The sequence below is a fragment of the Geospiza fortis genome, unplaced genomic scaffold (genome assembly GCF_000277835.1).
Source record: "Geospiza fortis unplaced genomic scaffold, GeoFor_1.0 scaffold432, whole genome shotgun sequence".
In the NCBI taxonomy this organism is placed as follows: domain Eukaryota; kingdom Metazoa; phylum Chordata; class Aves; order Passeriformes; family Thraupidae; genus Geospiza; species Geospiza fortis.
In genome coordinates, this window is record NW_005054436.1 from 1,722,415 (window position 1) to 1,734,768 (window position 12,354).

Here is a 12,354-nt window from a genome sequence, read left to right on the forward strand (position 1 = left end):
CAGGCGCCGCGCCGCTGCTCCCGCAGCCCCGAGCCCTGCGAGCCCGAACGGCACCGAAACAAAAGGTATTTGCTGACGTGGGCGTTGGACAGAGACGCCCGAGGGCTGGGGACACAATTAAAGGGGCAACGCAGCGATTGCAGCCGCAGCCCGGCGCCTGCCTCGGCCCCAGCGCCCCGCATGCTGCCCGGGAGGGGATGGGATGCCCTAGATGCCTCCTTTTCACACCTTTATCTATAGCAGGGGCCTCGATGACCCAAATCCTTCTCCTTTCTCTTGCAGCATCCTCCAAAGGAGATGTGACATCTTCTTTTCTCTGTTGGTATCTGTTATCTTCTGAAGAAAGCATGGCTGAAAGCGAAACCTGAACCTCTCACCTTCTCTCTCTCGAAGTTTAGTATCTTTCTCCTTCCTCTTCTTACCACCAGGGTCTTTTCTGTGATTTTGACGCCCTAGTTATTTTTCATAAATATTTATTTTCCCATGGAAACCATTCTTCCTTAACCCAGCCCTTTGTGGCGTTTTTGGCCTTCCGTTCTCTAACTTCAGACATTCCACCTTGAAACAATTTATCTTTCTTTCCCCAGTGTAGCAAAATTGACTAAAGACGTTATCTAAAGATAACAATCCAAAGACTCTTTCCTTTGATCATTAGAACCATTCTTCCACTAATTCATATACATTTATTCCTCTTCAATTTATATCCATTCATATATATATATGTATATGTAATAATATTATTTTCCAGCTTAGTTCCCCATTTTTCATAAATTTTATTAGTTTTGTAGATTCTCCTTTCAAACCCAGGCCTAAAATCTTCATGAGACCCATTCTGCTTCTGTGAGATTCTAAATTAACCATTCTTGAACATGAAACAACTGGAATTCACCCCAGCTTCTCACAGCTCTTATCACTGAGGAATAAAGAATACAATCAACTAAACAGTCACATTGTTTAATATATAAACCAGAACATTTATTTGTAGTATCAGGTTTTAATCCCATTTGAATTCATTCCTTTAAAGTTTATTTTTGCCTATCAAGCCAAGGAAGTAGCAGCTTTTTTAATTTAACATGGAATCACAGAATCCCAGGATGGTTTGGGCTGGAAAGGACCTTAAAGACCATGGGCAGGGACACCTTGTTGCTCAACATTCTACATTTTTTTTTTCCCCCACATTTCTGCCCAAATTATTTCATCAGCTGAAAGCTTCCCTTGGAAAAGAATTATCTGGAGGTATTTGTTCTGTTTGACTTGCCTGGGTGGTGCTTTCAGTCCTGTCAGTGGGGCTTTGTATCAATGTCAACAGGAGCTCGAGGGTTCTCCTTCTGCCAGGAACAGGCAAGAGAATTTAAAAAATATGGGAGGAAAATTTCAGTGTTATCTGGAGTAGCTTAATTAGAATTTTTGCAGATGCCTTCCTCAGAGCACCTCCTGCTCACTGCTGTGCTGTGGATCACAGGCACAGAACAAACTTTGCTTTTCTCATCCATGGGGCCGATTTGTGCACAGTAATGCATCCCAAACAAGCCCAGACATCAGAGAGGTTTTTTTTTTGTTTTTTTTAGGTTGTGTTTCTAAATTTTAGAGCTAATTTCAGCTGAGAAAGTTCCACTTGAGGTGTTGTTTGGAGAGTTTATGCAGAGGGAATGTGCTTGGCAGCTGTGTGAAGGAGGTGAAGGAGCTGCTCCTCACAGCCAGAGTGCAAAGAGCCTGCTCTTCAGAGAATAATTACGCTAAAAAATTACATTTTTCTTGCTCATAGAAAAATTAACATACATTCCTCTTTGGGTTTGGTAACCAAATAGGATGAACAATAATAATATATAATGGTATAATGTAACATATCATAATAGTTTAATTGACAGTGGCACCAATTAAAAGATTTCAGTTGTCCTCAAAATAAATATTCCTCATGAATCACAGCCTTCAGTGATGGTGCATCTTCTAACTTTAATTATCCAGGGATATTTTTTACCAAGGAAAACTCAAGAGCCTGTACTAGCACAACTTAAGGAACTGTTCAAAGCCTTGAAATGAATTAGGAATGAGATTACAGTTTTCATGTGATCACTGCCAGCTTGGGATTTTTGGGTTTTCTTCGTTTGTGTCATCATCCCTGTCCTCAGCTCTGCCAAGGACCAAACCAGGAGAGTTGAATCACCCAGGGTTTGAGCTGCACCTTCGTGTTCCAGCACGAATCCAAACCTCGAGTACAAACCACGGAGTACCAGGGCATCTCTTCCTTTTCCCAAAGCGAGCAGGAAATCAGAATGTCCTGTCCTAAACCCCCAGGCCAGGGAGGAATTTTCCCTCTGGCTGCACAGTCCAGTTTAGGAAAAGGCTGAGGTTTGGTGGAACCCCAAATCCTGTTCCAGCAGGACAATTAAACCCTCGCTAAACTCTTATCTCACCCAATTTCCCGGAACACCCAAATTTGCATACAGCTCACCTTGATGGCTTAGGGCTGGACCCAAACAATTCTCCTCCCCAAATCATTCCCGAGTTCTCTGACACGCTCTGACCTCTGCTCTCCTCCTCCTTCCCCCACAAAAAATCCTTTTCACCAAGGGTGGGGAGAACCACCCTCATCCCCTCTGAGTTCTTCAGCATCTCACATCTTCCATGGAACAAAAAAAAATTAAAAAAAAAAGGAGAAATTGTCTATTTGCAGTGAGATTTTTGGTCAAATGTTCAGTATAATTTAAATTTTTCTGGAAAGGATATTTGGGATGTTGTCCTCCCCACATGCATCTCCTCCTAGCTGGGCTCAGTGTCTGCTTCCCAGCAAGAAAAATGAGAAGTTTAAAAAGTTGAATTAACATAAAACTGCAAAGACTGTTAAAAAACCAAGCCAGTGTTAATAAAATAAAATATTTTCTAAAAATCTCAGTTGGCTGGGGTTTAAGTGAACAGAATCCTTTTAGTCCTTTCCTTCCAAAAACCTGATTTTTCTTGCAATCTAGCTGTCCCCAAAAGTTGATATGTTGATTTTTAAACCAAATTAATGAAATGGAAACATTAATTATTTAATTTTAATGCCAGAAATTGAAACGTGAGCCTCAATCTAGACACTCTTAGGTTTACTCAGTCAACATTTGAAGGGTAAAAAAAAATCAAAGCAACCCTCTCAGAGAGTTTTATTTTCTAGACAATCAAAAAACTCCAGAATGCTCCAAGATCCACAAATATAGTTCAGTCACTTCCACAAATAAGGGTCAGTTTATAAGAATTTGTCATTGTTACTGGACTAAAGGACTTCAGTTATGAAACCGTCTTACAAAACATCAGGAAATTCAACGACCACATTTGGAGGATTTACAAGGGTTTTGCACCAAGAGGTTAAATGCACTACAAACACCAGTGCAGCATGTATTCCTTCAGTGAAATACAGTGCATTTCTGTGCAAAAATACATTAAAATGTGTATTCCTAAGCAAAGTCAAGTACAACGAGCTAAGTTTTAAGATATGTCATCTTCACGGCCCTCAAAAACCTTTGAGAAAGAGATTCTATTAGAAATAACTCCCCTAAAAAGATGATTTTTGACTCTTCATCAAGCACCACAGGAAGGTTTTTTTTCCAAACAGCCAACATCATTTTCTCAAAGCTTGTAGAGGCTGGATCTACAAATGGAAGATTTCAGGAAAAAAAACATCCAGAAAACGAAGTGGAAAAGCACAAGGAAACGGATTTACATGAACACCCCGGCCACAAGCATGTGGATAAATAAACTCCATCCTCTTCTACATCCAAGGGCTGAAAAGACTCCACGGAAAACAAAACAAAGCAGCACAAAATGACAATTGAACAGGAACCACCGAGTTTGGTGGAAGTTTCCCTGTGGAAAATCCTCCCCCCGCCCGCCCCGGCCCCCTGACAGCTCCATTCTCTAGGCACAAACACACAAGGACAATCTCTAAGACCAAAGACAGCAGGGTGAAGGAAAAAAGAAGTCTCTGCAGCCATTCCTGCAGCTTCCAAAGGGTTCGTTTTCCCTGCTCCAGGTGTCTCCACAGGCTCGGCCAGCAGAGTTCAGCCACACCAGGAACTTCCCAGCCTCGTGGAGCACGAGCCAGAAGCAGCTCAGCTGATCCTCCAGGTCTTGTGGCTTCTACCGGTATTTACAATGAGGTGGAATCTTCATGATTCTAAATGTTAATTTGATCCCTATTTACATTCCTGCCCCACTTCTATCAGTGAGTTTCCCCCCCCCAAAAAAATCTGATTTAGCCATGGCTCTCAAGGCAGAAAGTCCCTCCTTTATCGCCGTGTGGTTTTGGGTGGACTCACCAAAAATCCAGCAGTCCCAAAGACAAGCCCTGGGAGGCTGGAAGGCGCTTTTCCAAACATTCCAGCAAGGTTTACAAACCCCACATTTTGCTCGAGAGCTCCAAGGAGCCAAAAGCACAGCAGGATTTTCAGATTTTCAGATTTTCACCACTCCAAAGGTGGCACCACCACGAGCTGTCCCTTCCATGTCCCTTAATTCAGATTGACTGAACCAGGGGCTCTAGAGCAGGGAATTCTGTAAAGCTCTTGTCCTGTGCTCCAGCTCCTACAAACTCCAATTTCCAGCTGACCTGGAACAGGAATGACTGAAACTCACCCAAATTAAGGGACAGAAAACAAACCCAGCACATTACGTGGTGACACTCATCAGGAACTTAGAGCAGGCCACTCCAGAAGTCGTCTCTTCACCTTCTGCTCTCTGCAGCAGCCACCAATAAAGTGAATTCTTGAAAAAGAACTTTGATTCTTCTTTCCTCATCCTACCTGGTGTGGCAAGGAACCCTTGGCTGCACTTGTGAGAGCAGAATCACCTCTCACAAATAAATCTGACAGCACAGTGGGGCACTGGCACTGCTGGATGAAGCAGAGGGAGAAGCTGAATTGTTCTTTTTCAACGTGTACAAGAAAAGCACGAGGTATGCAGAACAAACCCTGGTTAAATCAGAAGGCTCTTGGGGTTTTTTTAGGTTTGCCAAGTGGAAAATCTTTACACCAAAAAACCCTCAGGGAACAGCACCAAGTGGGAGGAACTGCTCACTCTTTGTCAGCCAAATCTGTCTAAAAAATTCTGCTCCAGCCAAAAAGACTCATCAAATTTGCCTTTTCGTGAAACACTTAGGAAGAGCAGAGTGAAGAAGCATGAACAGTCTTATTTCACAGTATATTTCAGTTTTGTCCCTTTGTCAGGGAACAGGAGGTCACCCCTAAGCAAACAGGCTTTCTGGTGGTGCTGGGTTTTCTTCTAAAGCTTCTCAGCCTGAGTTTTGATAGCTCTTAAAAACTTGCTGCTGGAAAGGTGACAAAATCTCACCTCCTTTGTAAAGCTTTAGCTGCCCCAGCAAAGAAACAGGAGGTCCACAGTGGAGGTTTTTTTAAAAAAACAAATATTGGATAAAATCACCAAACATAAATCATGAGAGGATCCCTGAATTTGAAAAGAAATTCCAGGAAAAGAGGAAGAAAATTATTCCAAAAGGGCATTCAGAGCTCTTTTATAGCATAGCTCAGGTATTTCACTGCCCCTCAGCTACACCAGGTGTGGGTCTGGTTGTTCAATCTGCCACAGTCAGAATTGCTGCCTGACAGCTTTTAATTCTTATTGTAAAAAGCTGAAAAGAATGTGGGCTTTTCTCTGAGTCCTGGCCACTAAAACACCATTATTTGTGCTTAATATTTAAGCCAAGACTGCTGACTTCTGAGTGACATTAAAGACACAGCTGAAGATCTACAGCCTGAGCTCTCAGGAGAGGAAGATGCAGTAAAAATTCAGAAAGAAAAGCTTGATTTATAAATTATTGCAATTAATTACGTGAAATAGATGGATTCTTCCTGTCTATCCTTTCAGCAGCAGCATATTTTTGTGGAGTATTTTTTTTTTGTTATCCTGTTTTTTCTGCCCTGGTTTCCAGGTCAAACCCTGTCTCAGCAAACATTTATGGTTCATAATTAGACAACACTGTCCTAAGACAGAAGGATCACAGATTAGCTTGGAAAAGTCCCAAGGTAAGAGATGTAAACCACATTTTTGTCATCTTCAGAGAAAGGTGGTGTCCCTTTCAGATCAGGGATTAAGGACCACGACTCATTATTTGAAAACACCCGTCCCCAAAAACAACCCAGAGGTGTTCCACCTGCAAACCCAAAACCAGCAGGCAGAGAAACTGCTCAAGTCCAACCTCTGTGAGCCCCAGACTGAAGATTCTTCACAGATTTCTGGTGCACAGCACTGAAAACTTAAAAAGTATCAAAAAATCCAGTTCTCCTCGCAATTTAATGAAACCCCAGAATAATAAAAACCAGCACAGTGTCACTGATTGAGCAAATGTGCAGTTTTCTGTCACAGACACTGCCAGGGAACCTCTCAGTGCTCCCCCTCTCCTCTCACTGCTACATCAAAGTCTCTCTGTCTGACAAACTCCTGTGGATTTCCTGCTTGTCATCGCCATCCTCATCCTCAGCTGGGTCATTTTCCTCTCCAGACTCCACATAGATGGGCCAATCATTGTCAGCATCTCCTTTTTCCTGCCCTTCTGAGGCCGTTTCCACCAGGCTGAGGTTGATGGGCAGGGAGTCCTCGTGGGTGGTGGTGACACAGGTGCAGCTGTCACAGAGCCCGAAGCGCCGCAGCCCCTGGGACAGGCTGTTGGTGAAGGTCCTCCTGCAGCCCTTGCAGATGATGGGCTTGTTGGAGCGATGCACCTGCAGGGAAAACAGCAAATTTGGGGGGAAAAAGGCAATTTGATGCTTTGGAGAGATTGCCATGACAGGGAAACTGCTGAAGGGCAGGGGAATGCCCACTGTGATTCTGCCACAAAATATTTGGGTGACCCAGGTGTAAGAATCATGGAATGGTTTGGGTTGGATGGATCTTAAAGCTTGTCCAGCCCATGGACACCTTCCACAATTCCAGGTTGCTCCAAGCCCTGTCCAACCTGGCCTGGGACAATTCCAGCAATGGGGAATCCACACCTTCACCACCCTGCAGAATTCCTTCCCAAAATCCAACCTAACAGATTGGGAAAATAAAATGCCCCAGGGACAGGCTGTTGGTGAAGGTCCTCCTGCAGCCCTTGCAGATGATGGGCTTGTTGGAGCGATGGACCTGCAGGGAAAACAGCAAATTTGGGGGGAAAAAAGGCAATTTGATGCTTTGGAGAGATTGCCACAACAGGGAAACAGCCACACTGCTGGCTCTGCCTGGATGCTCCAGGATGGAAGCAAAAGAGACCTTGGTCATGAGATCTCACATTTTTATAAGTTTTGGTCCATTTGCATATTCAAGTTAATGATTCAATTACAGCTTCATCCTTATTCAGCCCACATGGTTTCTGCTCTTGGGCCTGAGATTTGGATCATTTGTCCTTGGTCTCCAGCTGGAGCAGGAATTGTTTTGTCTCCTACTCTGTGCAGAGAGCTCACCATCTGTGGTATCCACATGTCCTCTGAACAGAGAGAAGCAGAGAAAAGAATGATCCAATCAATTCCTATCTCATCTGCTGCTCCTGTGTTTGCGCACGCGTGGAACGCGCTGGAAGGTTATTTACCTGAAGGAATTTGGTGATTGCATTCTGCTGAGGGCTGTTTTGTTTCCTTGGCCAATCACTCACAGCTGTGTCCTGACTGTCAGCAGACAGCCACGAGTTTTTCAGTAGTAAGTATGATATAGTGTAGTATAGAATAGTATATAGTGTAGTGTAGTATAGAATAGAACAGAATAGAATAGAATAGAATAGTATGGTGTAGTATATAGTGTAATATAGAATAGAATAGAATAGAATAGAATAGAATAGAATAGAATAGAATGGTATAGTACATAGTGTAGTGTAGTATAGTGTAGCATAGTATAGAATAGTATAGTATAGTATAAAATAGTAGTAATATAGTAATAGAATGGTACAGTATGGTATGGTATAGTATAGAAAAGAATAGTATAAAATAGTATATCACAGTGTAGCATAGTATAGTATAAAATAGTAATAGTATAGGAATAGTATAGCATAGAATAGTATAAAATAGTATAGCATAGTGTAGTGTAGTATAGAATGGCATAGTATGGTATTGAATAGTGTAGTATAGAATAGTATCTAGTGTAGTATAGAATAGAATAAAATAGTATAATACAGTATGTAGTGTAGTGCAGTGTAGCATAGTATAGAATAGTATAGTATAAAATAGTAATAGTATAAAATGGAATGGTATAGAATAGAATAGTATAAAATAGTATAGCATAGTGTAGTATAGTGTAGAATAGAATAGAATAGAATAGAATAGAATAGAATAGAATAGAATAGAATAGAATAGAAAAAGATGGCATAGTCTAGAGTGTAGTGCAGTGTAGCATAGTATAGAATAGAATTGTATAAAATAGTAATAGTAATAGTATAAAATGGTATGGTATGGTATAGAATAGAACAGTATAAAATAGTATAGCATAGTATAGTATAGTATAGTATAGTATAGAATAGAATAGAATAGAATAGAATAGAATAGTATGGTATAGTCTATAGAGTAGCATAGCATAGCATTGTATACTATGGTATAGTATCTCTCTTTAATATAGCTGTAATATAATAAAATATAGTTTTGATAAGGCCACTGTTCAGCACTCCAAAGCCTTGCAGCCAGACGCCCATCACTTCCCAGATTTGGGGTCGCCTTGCAGTTCCAATAACCATCCCCTAGCACCAGCCCCAGACCCACCCACTAAAGAAGCGGCAAACCTAAAACCCGAGGCAGCCTGCCGAGCCTGCCACGGCCTGTGACCCCTCAGGTGGCGTGCAGGTGCGCAGGGTGTGGCAGTGACTCACGCTGAGCGCGTGGCTGCGCAGGTGCTCCTGGCGGGTGAAGCGCTTGCCGCAGGTCTCGCAGGGGTACGGCCGCTCCCCGGTGTGCGAGCGGATGTGCCGCTTCAGGATCCCCTTCTGCTTGGCCGTGTAGGGGCAGAACGGGCACTTGTGCAGCTTGATGGGCACCACCAGCACATCACCTTGGGGACAAAACACAGCCTGTGAGCTCGGGCACCCGCTGAGCTGCTGCTCGGCCTCCTCGTGCTGCTCGCTGCAAGTCTGGGGTGGGAGCTGCATTTTCCCTCACCTGGGGGTTCCTCGGCTGTGCCCTTGCAGAATTCATGCAGCTGCAGTGCCCTGGAAAATCAGCCTGTCTGTTGTTCAAGACAGCAAAACATTCATTTTATTTTAGGAAGCCTTTTAGTTAAGTACCGATAATCTGCTTCTAGTCAAGTGGGGTCTCTGCTCCATCTCAACCACTTCCTTTTTTATTTAATTATTAAACCATTAGCATCAGAAACTAAAACCTTTAACATGAACTGCAGGCAGAAATAGCACATTTTGGCTATTCCTTTTTTTTTTAAAATTATTCAACCATTAGCATCAGAAACTAAAACCTTTAACATGAACTGCAGGCAGAAATAGAACATTTTGGCCATGTCCTTTCATATTTATATATGAAAACATGACTCTGTTTTTACTGTCCGTTGGGAATAACGAGGTGAAGGATTCCAATATATTTCCTGACAATATTTTACTGTTCCAAAAACCAAACCACAAGTAATACACAATTTATGGAGTCAGGTGCAAGAACAGAATTAAATTTGAGGATCCCATTTTACAGAAAGGTGGGCATTGCCAAGCTTTTCAGCACCAGCTCCCCTTCCAGGAGACAGGTGGAGATGTGGTGCCAAAGGATTAATTTTCCCTGTTCCAGGCCTTGATTGAGGGAAATGTTTTGTGTGTCAAGCAGGTGAGGCTGCAGAGCACTCTCTGTATTAAAGTTTATCCAACCCACTATCAAAAAAGGTGTGTCTGGTATTAATGATGTGAGTGAGAGTCTTGGAGCTTCCCAAGGGATTGCAAATCCCTGCTGGGCATTTAGAACTTCATTTAAACCCAGTTTTTAATCCTGCCTTGCTTCCAGTGCTCTACAGGTGCCAGTTTTCCCTCCTTCTGTTGTGAAGGATGACTGGAACAGAGGTAGAGACTTGAAAAAAAAAGTGAAGTTTATCTCATCTCTTAACCTGAGCGCACCATTCTTCTACCAGGAGTTTGTATTTCTCATTTCTGGTGCCTTGTGAAGAAGCTGAGGCAGCAGCACCACTGAAAGCTGAGAAACTCCCACTCTCCTCACTGCTACCAAGTCCTGTTTTAGCACAGAAGCAGAAGGAATGGAAGGTTTGGTTTCTTTTCCCTCACTCCCACTCAAACCCCATCTCTCACTAACATTTCTGATACACTGTCAGGACTCCTGATGTTCCCTATCAAACTCTGGAAGCATTTCCTTTTTAATGACTCATGAACAGCCTGGAGATGTTGAGAGAGGAAAAAGAGAAGCGGAATTTGTGTGTTGGATGTTCTTGCCTCGGCACACATCAAAAGGCACCAGCGTGAGTGGTGACAGCCCTGCTCTGAGAGTAAACCTGCAGTTGTGATTTTATCAGTGCCCTGCTCGAGAGGATTTGTCACTTTTTATTGGCTTTAAAGTCACACAGGCAGCTTGAGCTGCAGATGACAGGAAAATAAATTTGCTGGCGACAGTCAGTGCCAGCCCTGTGGCATTTGTCACATCCCCAGCACCTGTGGCACTCACAGTGTGTCAGAGCCACCTCCTGTCCTCACAAAGCTGTTTGGACAAGGCACTTCTGAAAAACCAGATAAAATGCCCAAATCTTTATTGTCCACATCAGGAGGAATGCACGTGGGCATGGTTTTCCTGAGAGTGCTGCCAGGAAATATTCCTGAGATATCCCAGCTGGTGCTGGGCTCGGGGCAGCTGGAAAGTGAAAAAAGCCTCATTTTTATGCCATACCACAGAACTGAAAGCTTTCAGTGCTCCTAATGGACTTGCAGGAATCCCTCAGTGTTGGATAAAACTGATTGCTGCCCTCTGAAGTTGCAAACAGAGCAGCACTGGCAGGAGCTGGCATGGGATGAGCTCCTCCTGCTGCACCAGGTCCTGCAGCAGATCCCTCCTGCGGCAGCTCAGCTCCTCTTGGATTGTTCTCTGACCACCAGGAGGGAAAAATCCTTTTTCAAAACATTCAACGAGGTCCCAGTGAGTTTGTTTATGAAAGAATAATCACCCCAAGTGGAGCGTGGGGTGATTTGGGAGCTGCAGAGCTGTCAGCAATACTCACCTGCCACGGGCTGCACCAAACAAACAAGTACAGCTGCTTTCAAAGTGCACAACAAGAGTTTATTTCACCGTGCCAAAAATTCAGCAAAATATTCTTGGACAAGAGTAACAAAAGGAGCCCAACAAAGCCGTTCCCTGCTGCACCCCTGAGTCCTCTCACCTGTGTCCTCACCATACCAGTCGCTGTGAATGTCCACCATGGAGCTCATGGGCACTCCAGCATCCTCAGCCCTACCCTCAAATCCCCGGACCAAGTGATGCACCACGTCCTCCTTCCTCGGGGCCGAGCTGGTGCGCAGCAGAGCCTCCAGGAACTGCTTCATGTGCAAATTATTGCAGGCCAGCTCCAGGGGCTGCCCCTCTTCCACGGGCTCCAGCGCGGCCGCCGCCGCGGGCGCGGGCTCGGGCTCAAACTCCACCTTGGGTTCCACCCTCCTGCAGCCATCGGGGGAGCCGCTGCTCTGAGGGTCCCTGGCCGCCACCTCCAGCGGGTGACAGCCACTGCAGTCCCCGCAGGGAGGGTCCCGCTGGCATTCCAGAACCTTCTCCTGCACGGAGGACACGGAGGCAGCGCCCTTGGAGCCCGCGGAGGGGCCCTCCCTGGCCGAGGTGCCGCTGTCAGCCTGGTAGAACACCACGGCCTCCCTCTCCATCTTCCTGCAGATGTCCAGCGAGGACCTGATGTAGCTCTTGCAGAAGTTGACCACGTCGGTCATCTGCAGGTAGCTGGCTGCAGACATCACCTCGATGACGTTGTCGCCGCACAGATCCAGCTTCCCCGAGTAGAGGAAATCCAGGATGACGGAGAAAGCCTCGGAGGTGACGATGTCGAGCGAGGCCGTGCTGTGGCGCCCGCTGTCCTGGATGTAGTGGATGAGCAGCGCTCGGAAGTAGCCGCTGTTGGCGAACAGGATGTTCTTGTGAGCTTTGAAGATCCTGCCCTCCACGATGATGCTGCAGTCGCAGAAGAAATCCCGCTTGCGCTGCTCGTTCAGCTCCCCCAGCAGCTTGGTGTAGTAGGACTGAACCTCCATGGCTGCGGGGACAGACAGAGGGTCAGTGCTGGGACAGGGGACAGCGGGACACCGGGACAGGCGGAGACACCGGGACCACGGGGACACCGGGACAGGGGGGACACCGGCACCCCCGGGGACACCGCCACTGCCACCCCTTCCCAGCGCTGCGGGGACACGGG

The 12,354-nt window shown here is 45.0% G+C and overlaps 3 protein-coding genes and 1 long non-coding RNA gene across 4 annotated transcripts in view; 2 read left to right on the top strand and 2 right to left on the bottom strand.

The window, feature by feature from the left end:
* LOC102044417 (zinc finger and BTB domain-containing protein 8A-like) overlaps nucleotides 1-314 on the bottom strand; it is an 8,297-nt gene extending 7,983 nt beyond the window's left edge. The window contains exon 1 of the mRNA XM_031062060.1: nucleotides 229-314. The gene's annotated coding sequence lies outside the window, so the exon portion shown is untranslated. The remainder of the gene's footprint in view (nucleotides 1-228) is intronic.
* Nucleotides 3-943, top strand: LOC115948582. The gene is made up of 2 exons (XR_004082389.1): nucleotides 3-65; nucleotides 283-943. It is a non-coding gene; the product is annotated as an uncharacterized LOC115948582 (long non-coding RNA).
* A 5,320-nt stretch (nucleotides 944-6,263) lies between these two features.
* ZBTB8B (zinc finger and BTB domain containing 8B) lies at nucleotides 6,264-12,194 on the bottom strand. Its single transcript, XM_005427178.2, has 3 exons — nucleotides 11,320-12,194; nucleotides 8,819-8,997; nucleotides 6,264-6,710 (listed from the first exon to the last, which is right to left on the bottom strand). Exons 1-3 carry the CDS (start codon nucleotides 12,191-12,193, stop codon nucleotides 6,399-6,401), a joined length of 1,365 nt encoding a protein of 454 aa, XP_005427235.1. The 5' UTR covers nucleotide 12,194; the 3' UTR covers nucleotides 6,264-6,398.
* Nucleotides 12,192-12,354, top strand: part of BSDC1 (BSD domain containing 1) — a 7,628-nt gene continuing 7,465 nt past the window's right edge. The window contains exon 1 of the mRNA XM_031062042.1: nucleotides 12,192-12,214. Coding sequence (XP_030917902.1) covers nucleotides 12,192-12,214 — 23 coding nt within the window. The remainder of the gene's footprint in view (nucleotides 12,215-12,354) is intronic.

What these genes read in the sequence shown, in the direction of transcription:
- ZBTB8B (XM_005427178.2), bottom strand. Translation starts at nt 12,193, where the DNA reads ATGGAGGTTCAGTCCTACTACACCAAGCTGCTGGGGGAGCTGAACGAG. An exon ending in CTGGTATGGTGAGGACACAG is followed by an intron (nt 8,998 to 11,319) that starts GTGAGAGGACTC and finishes TTTGTCCCCAAG; the next exon opens with GTGATGTGCTGGTGGTGCCC. An exon ending in TGCGCAGCCACGCGCTCAGC is followed by an intron (nt 6,711 to 8,818) that starts GTGAGTCACTGC and finishes TTTTCCCTGCAG; the next exon opens with GTGCATCGCTCCAACAAGCC.